This window comes from Pipra filicauda, unplaced genomic scaffold (assembly GCF_003945595.2).
Source record: "Pipra filicauda isolate LSUMZ 115617 unplaced genomic scaffold, ASM394559v2 scaffold28_size6257848_pilon, whole genome shotgun sequence".
Lineage (NCBI taxonomy): Eukaryota > Metazoa > Chordata > Aves > Passeriformes > Pipridae > Pipra > Pipra filicauda.
Window position 1 is genome coordinate 1,901,765 of NW_024104409.1, and position 15,239 is coordinate 1,917,003.

The window sequence follows — 15,239 nt, forward strand, 5'->3', positions numbered from 1 at the left end:
TTGCAATTAAGATTTATGTGTTTTAAATGAGTCAGGTTTACTTACTTCAGGTTTGTAGAACCAGCAAAAATATGGAACACAAGTGGCTTATAAAGACACTTTCTGAGATGAATTACAGCAGCTTTGAGACCCTGAAAGACCCAAAGAAAGCCACATTATCCCAAAATTCCTCTTTAACACTTCCCATGAGAAAAAAAAAAAAGGTAATCATTTGGGAAGCAGCACACAGGGGCCTGAAAACTAATCTGAGGCACTTTAGAAATTGGCTCGTGAAAGAGGTGGAACTATTCAGAGCGAAACAAAGGTGGGAAATCTCATGATTTAGAGGCAGACTAGTCAACAGTTACTCCACCAAAGTATTTGGAATTGCCGCATATAACTATGCATAAAGTAATAGATGAAGTTTCCACATGAGCAATACTCATCATGGTTGCACTCTGGAAATCTGCATCTCTGTTCTCCACAGAAGAGAAGTGTAGAAAATACTTTTTTCCCCCTTTTGTCTTGTAGACAGTGAACCCTTCAAATCAGAAGGTTTGCTTCAACAGGTTTTTGTGCAGTGCTTTGCATTGTGGACCTGGTCACTGCCAATGGCAATAATCTCTTTCCTTTTTTTTTTCAATGACTTATCAACAATGCTGAATAACTTTTCCCTTCCTTACTGCAAGTTGGATTTTTTTCCTAAACTCCAAAATATGTTTTTGAACTGAAGTCTCTTCTTTTCATAAAGTTCTATTATCCTTCTCTCTTTATTTCTGTTACTGCAAGGAGTGCAATAAACTGGTTCTTTTCTTAGCTACATATATCATATTGTACTCCATCTCATCATCCGGGTCATTCATAAGGACACTAAACAGTCTTGTCCTTCGTATCGATCGCTCAGGGGTGTCACTCTGCCAGCTGGACTCTGTACTGCTGATCAATACTCTCTGAGCCCATCAATCCAGCCCATTTTCCACTCACCTTATTATCCACTAATCGAGCTCATATTTCTCCAATCTTGTTAAAAGGAGATAACGGGACTATTAGAAGTTCTTTCAAACCCCTTGCTAAAGTATAAAACTTCTACTGCTCCTGCTTTGTCCACTGAGATGGAATTCTCATCAGAAGGCAATTAGACTGGTCAGCTGTGCTGTGCCCTTGGTAAATCCATGTCGTCTATCTCAAATCACCTTCTTGTTCTTTTTATACCCGGAAATGGCTTCCAGTAGGATCTGTTTCATTACTTTCCTGGGGATGGTTGTAAGGCTGACCTGCCCTTAATTTGCTTGATCTTCCTACATGCCCTGTTCTGGAAAATACTCACCTGAAGGGACAACTTTATTGGTGAGGACCGAGGCAAAAAAGCACCACTGTCTACCTCATTCTTTTCCATGGTCTTTGACAGTAGCTCCCCTGTTTCACTGAGCAGTGGGCCCACATTCTCCTTAACCTTCCTTTTGCTGTCAATGTACATGAAGGAACTTCTCATTGCCCTTCACTTCTAGTTTCACTCCCAACTGACCTTTGGCTTTCCTAACTCCATCCTCGCATGCTTTAGAGATATTTCTATATTCTCCACAAGTAGTCCATTCCTACTTCCACTTTCTGTAGGCTTCTTTTTTGCAGTCGGCACAGTCAGGAGCCTTTTCTTCATCCCTGCTGACCTGTGCTCAATGTTCTGCCTAGGGAATGCACTCACTTTGTGCTTGGAGGAGGTTGTCCTTGAAGATAACCAAGTCCCGTGGGTTCTCCTTTGCCTGCCAGGGCAGACTCCCATTGGACCTGACAAATAACCCCTGTTTTCTCTCCTGAAGTTCAAGGCTGTGACTCCATTTTTTTTCCCCACTTTTAGACACCAGTTATAACTAAATAATCCCGTGTATTAGTGACTGAAAACTTGTTCTCTTCAAGGCTTATCCTTTTCTGAAATTTCAGTTACTCAGTCTGAATCAAACTGAATGAGGACATTCAGAAGACAGTTATATTTTTTTAAATTCAGATCAATCAAGTTTTTTGCTAATTCTCTTCACATCTGTGGCCTGAATTGCTCTCCAAGACCAAGAAAGAAAGTCTACTGTAGTTGTATTAATTCAAGGCTCATGTAAGGAACAAGAAATCCTAGGAATGCCAGCTGGTGCTGCTCATCTTAATTTGTTCCCTAAGACTAAAGAAAAACATGGCTTCGTGGAAAGACAACAAGAAGCCTAAACAAATGGCATTTATGCCTCCACCTCTCCTTGTGGCTCCTATTAGTAAGATGAGCCCTAATGTTCTACTAAATTATTTATTGGCTGAAGTTGAATTTAAATTTGTCCTTTGGCATTTGCTAAGTTAGATATTAACTCTTATATTCCTGTTAGCCAATATCTTTACTTAGCTGCAATTACACCTCAAATTTTACTTGAATATCTCAATTCGAAATAACAGCTTTAAAGGCTCCGTAAATACATGAGATATTTAAAACTGTATGTGGAAAAATTCCTCAAACAAGCAGACTCTTCATAAGTTCAAAATTAATCTCTACTAGAAAAAATAGAAAACAGAAGACAGTACAAATACATGCAGTTAATTTACTATAAAAAAGCAAGACTGCTTAATTTTTAATTGTAAAGCATTAAAAGAAAAAAACTTTCTGACAGACTTATCAGATGCATATTCCACACTGGATTTAGTATTAGTTGTAATAAGCAAGTATTACTAATATTTCTTACATTACTGTAATAAAAGAAGTATGCTTGTTTTCCACTACCCACCTCCCCCCAGAAAAGATATTAGTACTTTAACTGCTCCAAGAACCAATAATTTTTTTTAAAAAATCAACTTTTTCTAATTTCTTCTCACAAATTACTTGTTTCTGCAACTGCAAATTTTCTGTGCATACATATTTCCCACAGTCTCTCTGCAAAGAAGGTTCATGAACATGCTCAACCTCACAGCTGCTCAGAGCTATCGAGGCCATTCCAGATCACCAGTGCAGTGCTGCAGAAACACCAATACAACACATGGCCAAATTAAAGAGAAGTCAGGGGAGCTGTGTAACTTGCGTGACAGTGCAAGCAAGACCAAAGGACAATACTGTTTCCCAAAAAGACCTATGGACTCAAATGACAAGTCTCTAATGAACAAAAAAGAAGTAATGAAATCAAGAAATGGAGCAAAAGAGAAAAAGACCTCAATGTTTGCAGATAAAGTGAGTGTGTGTAGATTCTAGCCTCTGCTTTGGGTTTTGTTGAATAAGAAGCACGTTGGGCAAGCTGAAGAAAAAATATAGAACTGCCTTGAAGGGACAGCAGTTAATGACATGACAAGTCGCACCCAGGTGAAATCCTGATGGTATGGGAAGAAAGAAAAGAAACTTCAGAAGATTTATCTTCTATCTAAGACAAAAAGTAAGATAGATGGATATGGTAAAGAAAAGGAAACAGAAAAAATAATCAATAACAATGAAGTGGCAGAAAATTCTCTTCCCTGTGCAGAGTTTCTCCCTTGAAAAGCTAAAGGCTTAAAACAGGTTTTGTCAATACAGTCACCTGAAAAAATACTGAGAGATTATACTGTTACCACCCATATATGTTGCTTGGAAATTACCAATAGTATGGTATAAAGCACAGATTTACAGAATCACAGAATATTCTGAGCTGGAAAGGACCTACAAGGATCACTGAGTCCAACTCTTAAACAAATGGCCCATACAGGGGATCGAAACTGTAACCCTTGGTGTAATTAGCACCAAGTTTTAACCAACTGAGCTAATAAGACAATTTCAGAATTTTTACAAATACCACATTGGAATCATAAATGGCTAAATTATGACCAATTGCTATCAAGAACACTGGAAAAGTTCTTAACAGAAAAAAACAACATACAAATAATATCCTGGCAAAGTGGACTGGGAAGTGTGAATTCAGTGCTCTGAATAACCAAAGTGAAAATGAGATCACATATAAAAAGCTGAGGAAAATAGTACTGAAAAGCACTGGCAGGAGGAAGTTAGTAACTACCATCCTTAATTCAGACTATTACAACAAAAACATTGGAAAAGTATGTACTCAGATGCTGAGGGAAGGACTGTACTTTCTGAAAAGAAAATGGGAAGGGAAGAATTTGGTGCTATGAGCTTAAGACATAGGTTGCTTGCCTACAATGTGAAAGTTTCTTGCTGGAAGCTTTATAGCAAATGTGTTCGAGTGGGTTGAACTTAACACTATGTTTCCCCAAGTACAGAAAGGATGGTGAAAAAGCAGAAACCCTTCTAACAGAATACAAAGACTTTCTTACTAATGCCAACAGAAATTCTAGGTAGATGATGTGAAATCATATCACTGGATTAGATCAGTGGTAAAATATAAGAAAGCACTAAAAATATTAGAAAACACTGTGTAGGAGGACCTCACAGAAAGTATGTTGGAGTAGTATGTGTTGTATACAACAATAATGTAATATGTAAAGCAAGAATCCATAAGCCAAAAGATTTTCCAAAGTGAGTATATATCTTTCTTTTAATATTCTTATTTCTACTGGTTGCCTTGCTGTACCATATGAGAAGCCATTTAATGATGAAGGAAAGGAAGCCTGTTTCACATCTGGTATTTTTTAGAGAATCTGAAATGATAAGCAGAATGCTAACAAAATGAAGAGCTGCAGATATTGTCTCAAAGGATACAGAAATGGCATTAATATTAAACAAATGCACATAACCAGAAAGATCTAACCACAGCACAGAAGAGATTGTACCAGCCTGGCTCCCTCTGCCTTACAATGTTCTTGACACTACCCTGGTGTGTCAGCTCTGTGCCATGAAAACAGCTCTCCGGAGGGCTGTGACACAGCTCTCACATTACATACCTATGCATTTACTTTCACTCATTTTTGATTGAAAAGAAATAAAAAAATAATGCCTGCAATGGAGACGTGGGGAGGCCAGGCAAACCCCACGTCAGCAGGCTGCCATTTGTATCCTTCTGCATATGTCACTGAAATGGGAGCAAATAGGACAGAGTCTATCTAAGGGACTTGGGTAGGAAGACCAAGAACACATAGAAATCTTATCAGTATCACTGCCTGAGTTAGTCAATTTTTATACTGACAAGAGAGAAATAAATAGCTAGAAACAATTGCAGATACCATGGAAAAGGAGATGTGCTTAATGAGAGCTGTCTATATATCCAAGAGAGAAAACAAACTGGCTAAAGTTTAGCTCAAATAACTAACCAGGCAATATCTTGCTAGAGAGAGTGGGGTATTAAGAGAGCTACAGAATGCACACAGAAAGAGATGAAAGGAACAACCTGAAGATCATCATGACTAGGCTTCACGAATGAAGATTTGAGAAGGACTCTACCCACATTTGCTACAAGCACGCTGGTGGCTAAAGAGGTCTATCTTGCAGCAACATATACAGCACTAGGAACATGCAGCACAAAGATAATATACACTGTATTTATTTATAGATACATACAACTGTAAGAAAAATGTCAAAATATGTTTTGTAACTGTAGATATGACCTGCTTGACAATTTGTTTTTCCAGCTAATAGCTTTTCAAAGGAAACCCATCAACACAAAACTCATCTGTCTTCAATCCTTGTGTGCTATTAACAACATCCCAGATCACTAAAATCAAAATGATTTTAGAACTCTGTCTTGCTGGGTATTTTTTCGTTTCACTTCCTTTTACCAGTAAGACGAAATCTAATCATCAGTTCCAGAAACTGAAGGGAGTTTTATGTACTGCAGGGAATGTTCAAAGCAAACACATACTCCTTCATTAAGAACTGCGCTCACAGAAGAAGAATTTGTTTAATATTTATACCCCATCCATAATCACATACACGGAGTTAGCTACTTGAGAGTACACCTGTTGAGAATGGTCGTTCTTTTTCCTATGCCACAGTCATGCCTTTTTTTAATTGCTGATTTTTGGGTCATGCCAAAGAGACTTGAGTTCAGTTCCTGACTTTCCAAAAAACTTTCTCTGTGAACTTGAATGAGTCACTCATTATCTAATCTGCTGTACACTGTCACTGATATCTTTGCAAAGTTATATTACCAACTAAAAATTTTAGTGTTTTGCACAAATGCAAACAGCTACAGAAAGCAAAGGGTCCCCTCTTTTGCCTCAATTCTCTACTCACAAAATTGGAGAAAATACATCCTTTCATCTTTGTAAAGAGTTTATTTTATGCAAGCTGGGCATACATCATATCATCATGATCATGGCTAGGCTTTGTGAACGAAGATTTGGGAAGGGCTCTACCCACGTTTGCTACAGGCGTGCTGGGGCCAATGCAAGATAGACAAGATTGACAACAACCTGAAGAGTGCTAGAGAAATACAAGAAGAAACACAATTTAATTTGATTAATGGCAACTTAACTCCATCTTGTCAAAGAAAAACTGAGAAAAGGAAATCTAAACAGCTCAGAGACAGACTATTTGTACCAACTACATCCAAGTAGGGAGACAAGATAGCCAAGCTGCTCTGAAAGGCAGGATGTGTGGCCCAGGTCTAAGGTCCAGTAGCTGCAGTCCAAAGAGATCTGCCAGGGAAGAATACAAAGTTCTGGGGGTACAAAATTGTCAGTACTGTGCCTTGCTGGAAAAAGGGATCAAAAATACAAAGGGAATTACTGTCACATTGGCAAAGTACAGACTGCAAAATGTTATGGGCAAAAATAGTTGCTGCCAGTGCAATACATGGTACAAGACTACAAAGAGGGAGAGAGATTTGCTGAGGACACTTTTTGACAACTGATAGGCACGTTTAACTGCAAATAAATAAATAAATAAATAAATAAATAAATAAATAAATAAATAAATAAATAAGAAATTAAAAAAAAAAAAATAAAAGAAGAAGAGACCAGACCCTCTAACAGCAGAAAGTGAGATAATTTGGGTTATGAATAAGATGGAAACAGTACCAATTGTCTGCTTTACTTTGCTATCTTGCAGGTGAGGTGTAAAATACCTACACTAGAATTTGGGTCCATTATAAAATTAGCAGGCTGTCAGGTGGCAGTTGCTATGAAGACCTCTAAAATACTGAGGGGAGGTAAAACATGTAGAACGTACAGACGCAGCGGTCCCAGCTCAGGCCTTTTGTCTACCCTTGAAGAGGGACAGTGACACTAACAGAAACACTTGCTTCGAATTATCAGATTCTTTGGATTAATTTTTTATTTAATTTTTAATTTTTTTACTGCTCAATATATTCTCCTTCAGAGCCGCGAGGGCCACCTCTGCAGCGCGGAGGTTCGGCGGTGCTCCTTTCCCAGCTTCCCCTCCCCGGCGGCCGCGCCGCCGCCGCACCATGGCGGGCGGGAGGCGGGGGCGGGGCGGGGGCGCCGGGAGGCCGCCTGCGCGCAGGGGCCGCCCCTCGCCCCGCACCGCCAGCGCTCGCACCCGCCGCCCCGCCGCGGTAAGGGAGGGGGGGAAGGGGCCGCGGGCCAGGCGGTGCGGGGTGGGGGGCGCGGGGCGGCCGGGCCGGGGCCGCGCTGCGGGGAGAGCGGGCGGCGACAGCGGCAGCGGCAGGGCCGTGCGGGCCTGGCCGGCAGGAGGCCGCGGGGGAGGGATCCCTGTCTCCGAGGGCGGGAGGGTGGAAATGGAGGCACAGGAGAGCGCTCAGGGGCAGCGGGCAGGACTGGCTGTGTGGAAACGGAAAGGGGCGTCCCGAGCCGGGGCCGGGGCCTTGATACTGCTTCAGCCCCTCTAGCTCGGTGCTGCGGTGGGATGGGTGTAAGGCACTGCCTGGTGGGCACCCCTCGGCTCCGGCCCCACCGGGGTGATAGAAGACAACGATCAGCCCCTGAGGGCTCTCTGTGGTGCGTGTCTTTTCTTGGCCGGTGCCCCACAGAAGCGCACAGCTCTTAGGGATGAAACGTTTTCGGTTTGACGTTTGTTACCTGGTGTGATATTACCTGGTTTCTCCTCAGGATTTTCTTGTATGCTGACCCTGGCAACCACTGACAGGACCTGAGTTATGTAAGGCCTGAAGTTATGTAAGGGGAGGTTTAGGTTGGGTATTGGAAAATGGTTCTTCACCCAGAGGGTGGTTGGGCACTGGAACAGGCTCCCCAGGGCAGTGGTCACAGCACCAAGCCTGACAGAGTTCAGGAAGCATTTGAACAGTGCTCTCAGGTACACGGTAGGATTCTTTGGGCTGTCCCGCTAAGAGTTGGACTTGATGATCCTAGTGGGCCCTTTCCAACTCAGTATATTCTGTGACACTTTTGGTCTGTCCCACTTTCAGCTGCCTGGTTGGCCTTACTGCCTGTGCAAGCTGACAGTGTCCACTTCTGTGTCAGCCTTCCCAAATTTCCTTAGCAAATTTGCTACTTTTGCACTACCAGCTATTCTAAAATTCCCATTACTCTTTCTTTGCTCGTATTTTTCATACTGCTTGCCATGGAAATAACCCTTCTGCTTTTCTGTTTCTGCCATCCCACAGAGTGTTAGAACATGGTAATTAATTTCCATCAAAGATGAGAACAGTCCTCAGTATTGTGGTAATTAGTGGCTGGATACGGCCACACACAGCGAGTGAAAGGTGGGAGAGGTTTATCTCCTGTACAGTCATTGTGGAGGTAGCAGCCTGGCCCCATGTCACAGGCAGCTGCAGGTTAACCACAGCACATGAGATTGCTTGTTGGGTAGCAGTGTTGGTAGACAAAGAGCAAGCCACAGTTACTCCAGAGGTAAAGGTGATTGAAGATGTGGGTCTGTAGGAAATCAGGAAGGCTTTGCCCGTCCTGCTCACAAGAGTTCAGTCTCCCCTGTCCCTTTTCTGTGGGGAAATAAAAAGTTAATGAAAGATCAGAAAGTGTTTTCAGGAGATTCTGAAAAACTACAAAACTAAACAAAGATATTTCAAGTTGTACTCAACTCTTCTTTTCTCAAAACTCATTGTAAGTCCAGGAATGTTTTATTTTCAAATTTAACTTGCTTTTCTTTTTTTGCAGTTAAAATCATGGCTCTGAAACAAGTTTCCAGCAACAAATGCTTTGAGGGTTTCCAGAAGGTGTTTGAACACGACAGGTAAACACCACTAAAGCAGCCTAGATGTTTAGCCTGGGGCTAAACACATACTGTCATTGCTGTCAGTGTTTTCAGTCTACAGGAAAATAGCATGTTCTCACTAATATCCATATTTCAGTAAGAAATAATGTCTTCTGCTGCTTTGACTGTGTTCTTGTATTTCTGTGTTAATGTTTAACATAATCTAGGGTACTTAGTGCTGCAGATCTGAGATAAAAAGCCGCTATTTTTACCTTTGAAAATGAAGCTCCATCACTTTGGATTGTCTTATTTGCGGCACAGAGAATCACTGTGGGTGCAAAGTTCCATTCACTCTACTAGATATTTCACTTCTATGCACTCAGGAGAAGAGCAGACAGATGCAGTAGATAGTTCTTCAGTAAAAATTACTTTGCAATTTAATAGCCAAAGCTCAAGTTAAATATTGCTGGGGTTCAGAATTCAGTTTTCAAACTGTTCCCAGTTAGCAGCACTGCAAAAATGTGGCTTATTTGTAAGCCTCTGTTGTAAGGATATTCAGAACAAGGTAGGAAAGTCAGCTGTTGCCAATTCAAGTCTAAGGCTGAGTTTAAAAATGGCTTTTCACTTAATTTACCTTAGCTGTTACAATTCACTGACAAAATTTCTCTTTGAATTAAATGCATTGAGTTACCTTTCTGTTTTTTTAATGATAGTGATCTTCTTAATCAAGTAGTGGTGATAACAAGGAGTCTTTTATTAATACAGTGCAGAGCTAAAATGCAAAATGAAATTTGGAATCTACTTGCCTCCAAAAGCAGAAACTGGAAAGTGTCCTGTGCTGTATTGGCTCTCGGGTAAGTAACGTGAATTTCAGTAATTTAAAAAAGATAATCTTAAACATGTTCAAGCTACTGAGCTAAGGTTACTGAAAACCTAATGTAGAGCTACTAAAGTGGGAGCTCTTGAATTCTACAAAAGATCATCTTCTGGAAGAAGCATTTACTTTGAGTGTACTGTGATACATTAGAATGCAGCCAGCCTTGGGGGTAGCCTACCAGTTCTAAATACTCAGTGTTCAAAATATTCTGCCCTTGTGTTCTAAAATGTTCATTCTTTTTGTTCCAAATCTTATACATTTAAAGGTTCTCCTGAAAGGCCTTCCCACTGGGGCACCTCCTGCTTCTGTTTTTTTATGACAGACTGCTTCAGCTAACAGAGTAGGGATGTGAAATACAGCCCCTGGAAGCCAGCACATTTGTCCTGTGGACTCCACCTTATTCTGAGTGCTGTTTTGCAGGGGACAGCTGGTGAACTTGAAGAGAGAGGTGCTGTTAGCTGCCTTAGTGCATACACATCTAGAGTAAGGTAAACCTGTAGGATCAGAAAGGGCCGGGGGCTGAACAAGGTTGTGCAAGAGCAGTGAAGTTGTCCATCCACAGCATCGTTTCTTTGTCTCTCCAGCTCCTGCAGCTTCCTATCCAGCTGCTATCTTGCTGGATGTAAGCCAAGCTGGGATGAGTCTGCGTGTACAGACATGTGCTCCCAGTTATCCTGGCTTTGTTTCTCCATCCTATTTCTACCATCTCCCATAGAGCTGGGTCTTGCACCAAAACTGCATAAATAATGTTAAGGCATTATTTATTGCATAAATAATGGTCAGATTTATGTTGGTGAAGGCTCTTGGATAAATTAATTAAATCGTTGGGGTTTTTTCCTATTATTCAAGATGAAAAGCAGAAACTCTGTTCTGTAATTATAGGAGTTGCTTTATTGAGACTTCTGTTTAGAAAGCGGGAGACTTGACTGTTAGTGTGAATAATATGCTCCTTGTATGTATTCATTAGACAAAATATCTAGTAGGTCTGATTTGGAGAATAACAGCAGACACGTAAAAATGTTTATCCTTAATGTTAGAAACATCAAAATTTTCTGAAGAGCTCTGAGCCATGCAACACATTTATTTTTTGAATGTAAACCATGCTGTCTTGGCTAGTATATCCATCAATGAGGTTATTTGCAACTTTCCCTCAGAGAAAACAAGAATCATTAAACCCTCTCAAATTACAGAATGAAGAAAAATTAAAATATTAGTGTGGAATATTATTTATTTGTAATTGGACTTAATTTGGGCCTGCTGCAGTACAGAAGGCATGGATTGCTGTGGGTTTGGAGAAAAGTGCTTACAGGCCCTTATACTGCCTAAAGTATGTGAACTTTGTCAGACCACACGTGTAATTCTGTGATGCAAACAGCTGAGATGGCAGTAGACAGAAAAATATAGTTACAGGGTTAGGTGTCAAAAGTAAAGGATGTCAACCTTAGCAACAGTGTTTGTGGTTAGTGGATTTAAATTCGTGGTACTTGAGGGCACTATAAGCTGTATAAGTAGGGACTCAAGGGGATACAGGGTACACACTGACCTGGTTTTGATCACATGTTAGTGTTAGTGTTACTAGACCTGACATGCAACTGTGTCTGTTCCTGTGGATTGTTAAGTATTGTTGAACCTAGTGAAAAGACTTTTCCATGTTTATGGAGATAGGAATCCCTTGTTTTTCAAAACCTTTTCTGTCAAGAAGGGTTTTGAAACCGGTATACTGTAAATGATAGGTAACCAATGATATTTTTATTTCTCTAGGGTTAACTTGCACAGAACAGAATTTTATAACAAAAGCTGGTTTTCAACAAGCTGCAGCTGAACACGGTCTCATTGTGGTTGCACCAGACACAAGCCCACGTAAGTTCTAGCAAGAGTCATAAGAGTCGTTACGCTGAAGGGCACTGTCTCTATCCTTGGCTAATGGAGTGCTGCAGTTTGCTACAAAGTGTGTTGCCCACCTGAGTCAGAGTATGACCTCACCTTCTGTATCTTGAATTGTTCGCTAGATCATATTGTGTATGTACTTAATAATGTGGTAGTGAGGGTTCGACATTTGAAACTCTCTTGCTGTTGTGGCACTAAAACTAGAACAAAGGGGCCATTGAAGTCAGCACGAATGAGGAGAGGAAAGAAAAGTGAAACAAGAATCATGTGTTATTAGAATTCTTGCTGACACTTTGTGACTTGCTGAGACTCTGTAAAACCTGCAGAACTATGTTGTGACACAAAGCTGTGATGCTTGCTCTTTATCGTATTCTGTCTTCTAAAGCCAATTAAACACATGTCTGTAGAGGATTCCATACTTGGAAAAACAAACCAGAAACCCTTCCCCCCCTGCCACTACAATAGACTACTGATGAACGGAGTTTTTAAATGTTGTGCTGTTATTTGTATAAGGCTGAGTATGGGAAACCTGAAAATCGTGGATCAGCACTTGTTGGAAATAGAGTCATTTGGGGATTCAGTGTTTTATGTTTCATATTTGCTGGGTTCTGCTAAACTCTCATGGGTGCTATATACAAAAGTGGCAGTCTTCCACTGTTTCCCAAGCTTTAATGGGTCAGATCTGAATAGAGACAATATTGAAATGATGTGATATTCTGTCCATAAAATATTTTTCACATTGAGGTTTTGAAGTTGTGTCAGGTCAAAGAACATAAATACATGTTTCTAGTGAAGAAGAGAGACAGAAGATCAAAACTTGTGTATGAATGAACTTTACCCTTAATTGTTGCTATTTGCTGCAGGCTAGAGATGGGCAGCTAACCTTTGTCTTATTGACATTGAGTGATTATGCTGGAACTTGTTTTTGATGTTGTCTGTGTAACTGCATTTGCATATTCATTGCTGTGTCCATTTTTTTTTAAATCCCTTTTGGCAGCTTCTCTTGTGCCTTTAAGTCTAATAACTCATAAGGATTGCTTTGCTATTTGGATGAAATTCAGTATGTGTTTCATATTATACTCTTAAATTTTAGCTCAGAGACTCCAAATGTTCTTAAGTCTCTTTGAGCTGTCTGGAGAAACAAGTGAAGAGCAATTAAAATATAATCATTAGTTAAGAGATCTGAGCACGTGCAGTGAAAATGCTTACATATGCCTTTTAACTGTGTAGTATGGCTAAATGAGAATTATCTTCCAGGAGCTAGGAAATATACCTGGTGGGTAAAAAGACTGCATGAAATCATTAAATACCTGTCATTACAGACCCTCTGTCAGGCCTTGGTAGACTTTACTTTTCCTTCTTTTAAGGGGTTTGCTTTTCCAGGCGGGTGTGCTGAGCAGTATTACGCAGATTTCTTTTCAAATTTCTGGTTTTTCAAGGCTTCATGAAAGTTTCTTTTAGGATAATGAGCATTGCCTTCATTGCCTGGCAGGACTTACTGAGTTTTTGTCTATCTCCGAGGTACCGAAGATAGACTTTCTTTATCCAACATGTTGTGTAAGCGCCCTGAGTCCCTGGGGCTGTTGGACTGTTAAGTTATGAAATCACTCAGCATTCAAGGGCATGTCAGTCTGGAGCAGAGTCAACTTTGAATCCTTGTGCAAGTCTGATTTCACACTGTGACAGCGTGGCAGGTATCTTTACACAAAGTATGAGGCACTGTCAAATTACACATGGGTTTGCAGTGTAATCTGACAGTGGTAAAAACCCATGTAATTTTGGATTGCAGAAACTAGGAACATTTTGGAGAAAGAGAGGCCATTATTTTCCTACCACATATACCTTGAAATATTACATTCTGTTCTGCAAACCAGGCTGGTAAATCACAGACTAATCAAAGGGAGGACTGGATGGGATGTATTACTTTCAAGGACATATCTGCAAATTTAGTTTGAAAGCGTAGCCTTGGAAAAGAGGTTATAACCTTGCAGTTATTCAAAGAAGAAGCTACTTAAGTTTCATGGAGAGATATAGGTGGAAGCAATGAAATGAATTGCAGAAAAGGTAGAGGTATAGACTTAAGAAATTACAGGAACAGTAAGTGTTAATATTCTCTAGAATCTTAGAAAGGAAGGTCAGCAGACATTATTTGAAGCACATAAATTGGCCTAGACACACTATTTGGTGATAGGTGTTCTGGGGGAAAGGAAATTTTCTTCAGTTTCGGTTTCTCACGTAGTTTCTTGTACTTGATAGGATGAGGCCTAGAGACTGAAATAAGCTGATAGGGCCAATTAACAAATAACAACTTTTGATTAAGTCCCTAGGTAAATTGGACAAAGCTTTACAGAAGTAATTTAGGAGAGATCTGTATGTCATATTTAGTTATGAAGATATACTGAAACTATTTAGAAGTTTGATATATATGCAGGTATTATGTAAGTGACATTTTGAAAGGGTTGTTGAAATAACGGTTGAAAACACTGTACTAATGAATGAAAATCTGAATTGTTTTATATTTGGAGGGGTAGAGATATGATGATTGGGAAACTTGAGTCCCAAGTCTCTGATTTGTATGGCAGGTTCTCCAATTCTGAACATGTAGTAAAGACAGTAACTGTAGAAAGAATTTTCATTCTAGGTGGCTGCAATGTTGAAGGAGAAGATGAAAGCTGGGATTTTGGCACTGGTGCTGGTTTTTATGTGGATGCCACTGAAGATCCTTGGAAAACAAACTATAGAATGTATTCCTACATAAAAGATGAGGTAACTTTGCTCCTGTTGATGCTGGGTAGGGTAAAGGGGTACGGTTCAGTCATACTCTTTGTTCCTAGCACCAAAGTTTGCTTAAGGTGATTTCGATAGCCTGTGGATGGTTTGTCATTTTCTTGCTTTTCTCTGTTATAAAAAGAATGTATTTTTTCTTTTTGAATCCCTGATTGTTTCAGTGATCAGATTTATCCAGTTGTTAGGCCTTTCCCCACCAAACAGATATTGTCATAGTGTTGCCCGTAACCAAAAGAAACACAAACCAACAGAGTGCCGGTTTATGCGGTGCTTTATTCGGGGCCCCGGGAACCTGAGGACTAGCGTCCAAAGTCAGGATTCCGAAGACTCTCATTTTCAGTTCAGCTTTTATACACAAACAAGTTTATGTGCAGTTTCCACGGCAAACCAGTTACAGTTTCCACAGCAAACCAGGTGCAGTTACAAACAAGCTCATACTTCATACTGATAACAATTAATAATCATCTGCTCCAATCATAAATCTGCTTAAGTTGTCTTATCCCTAGAAACTGTTTAACAGACCTTAACCACATCCTAGGTAACAAATCGTTGCATACATGCCTGACTAGATCTTTTGATTATGGTTTCCACTTCACACACAAACAAAGTTGCTTTCTAGGCCTACTCTTCTACTAAGCCTTAGCCATTCTACTACTAATTTAAATTGCTGTGCAACATGTCCCCCCTTTTGAGCATTCTTCAGGCTTTGCTTGC

At 40.3% G+C, this 15,239-nt stretch overlaps 1 protein-coding gene across 2 annotated transcripts; it reads left to right on the forward strand.

Annotated features, from left to right (window-relative positions):
- The first annotated feature begins 7,357 nt into the window (after positions 1 to 7,357).
- Positions 7,358 to 14,609, forward strand: ESD (esterase D). Of its 2 annotated transcripts, none has more exons than XM_027721429.2 (5): positions 7,358 to 7,397; positions 8,938 to 9,013; positions 9,740 to 9,828; positions 11,613 to 11,711; positions 14,380 to 14,609. In XM_027721429.2, exons 2-5 carry the CDS (start codon positions 8,946 to 8,948, stop codon positions 14,592 to 14,594), a joined length of 471 nt encoding a protein of 156 aa, XP_027577230.1. In that variant the 5' UTR covers positions 7,358 to 7,397; positions 8,938 to 8,945; the 3' UTR covers positions 14,595 to 14,609. The 2 variants fall into 2 exon arrangements, with proteins under 2 accessions (XP_027577230.1, XP_027577231.1); XM_027721430.2 differs by lacking the exon at positions 7,358 to 7,397 and adding an exon at positions 7,655 to 7,800.
- Positions 14,610 to 15,239: the final 630 nt, after the last annotated feature.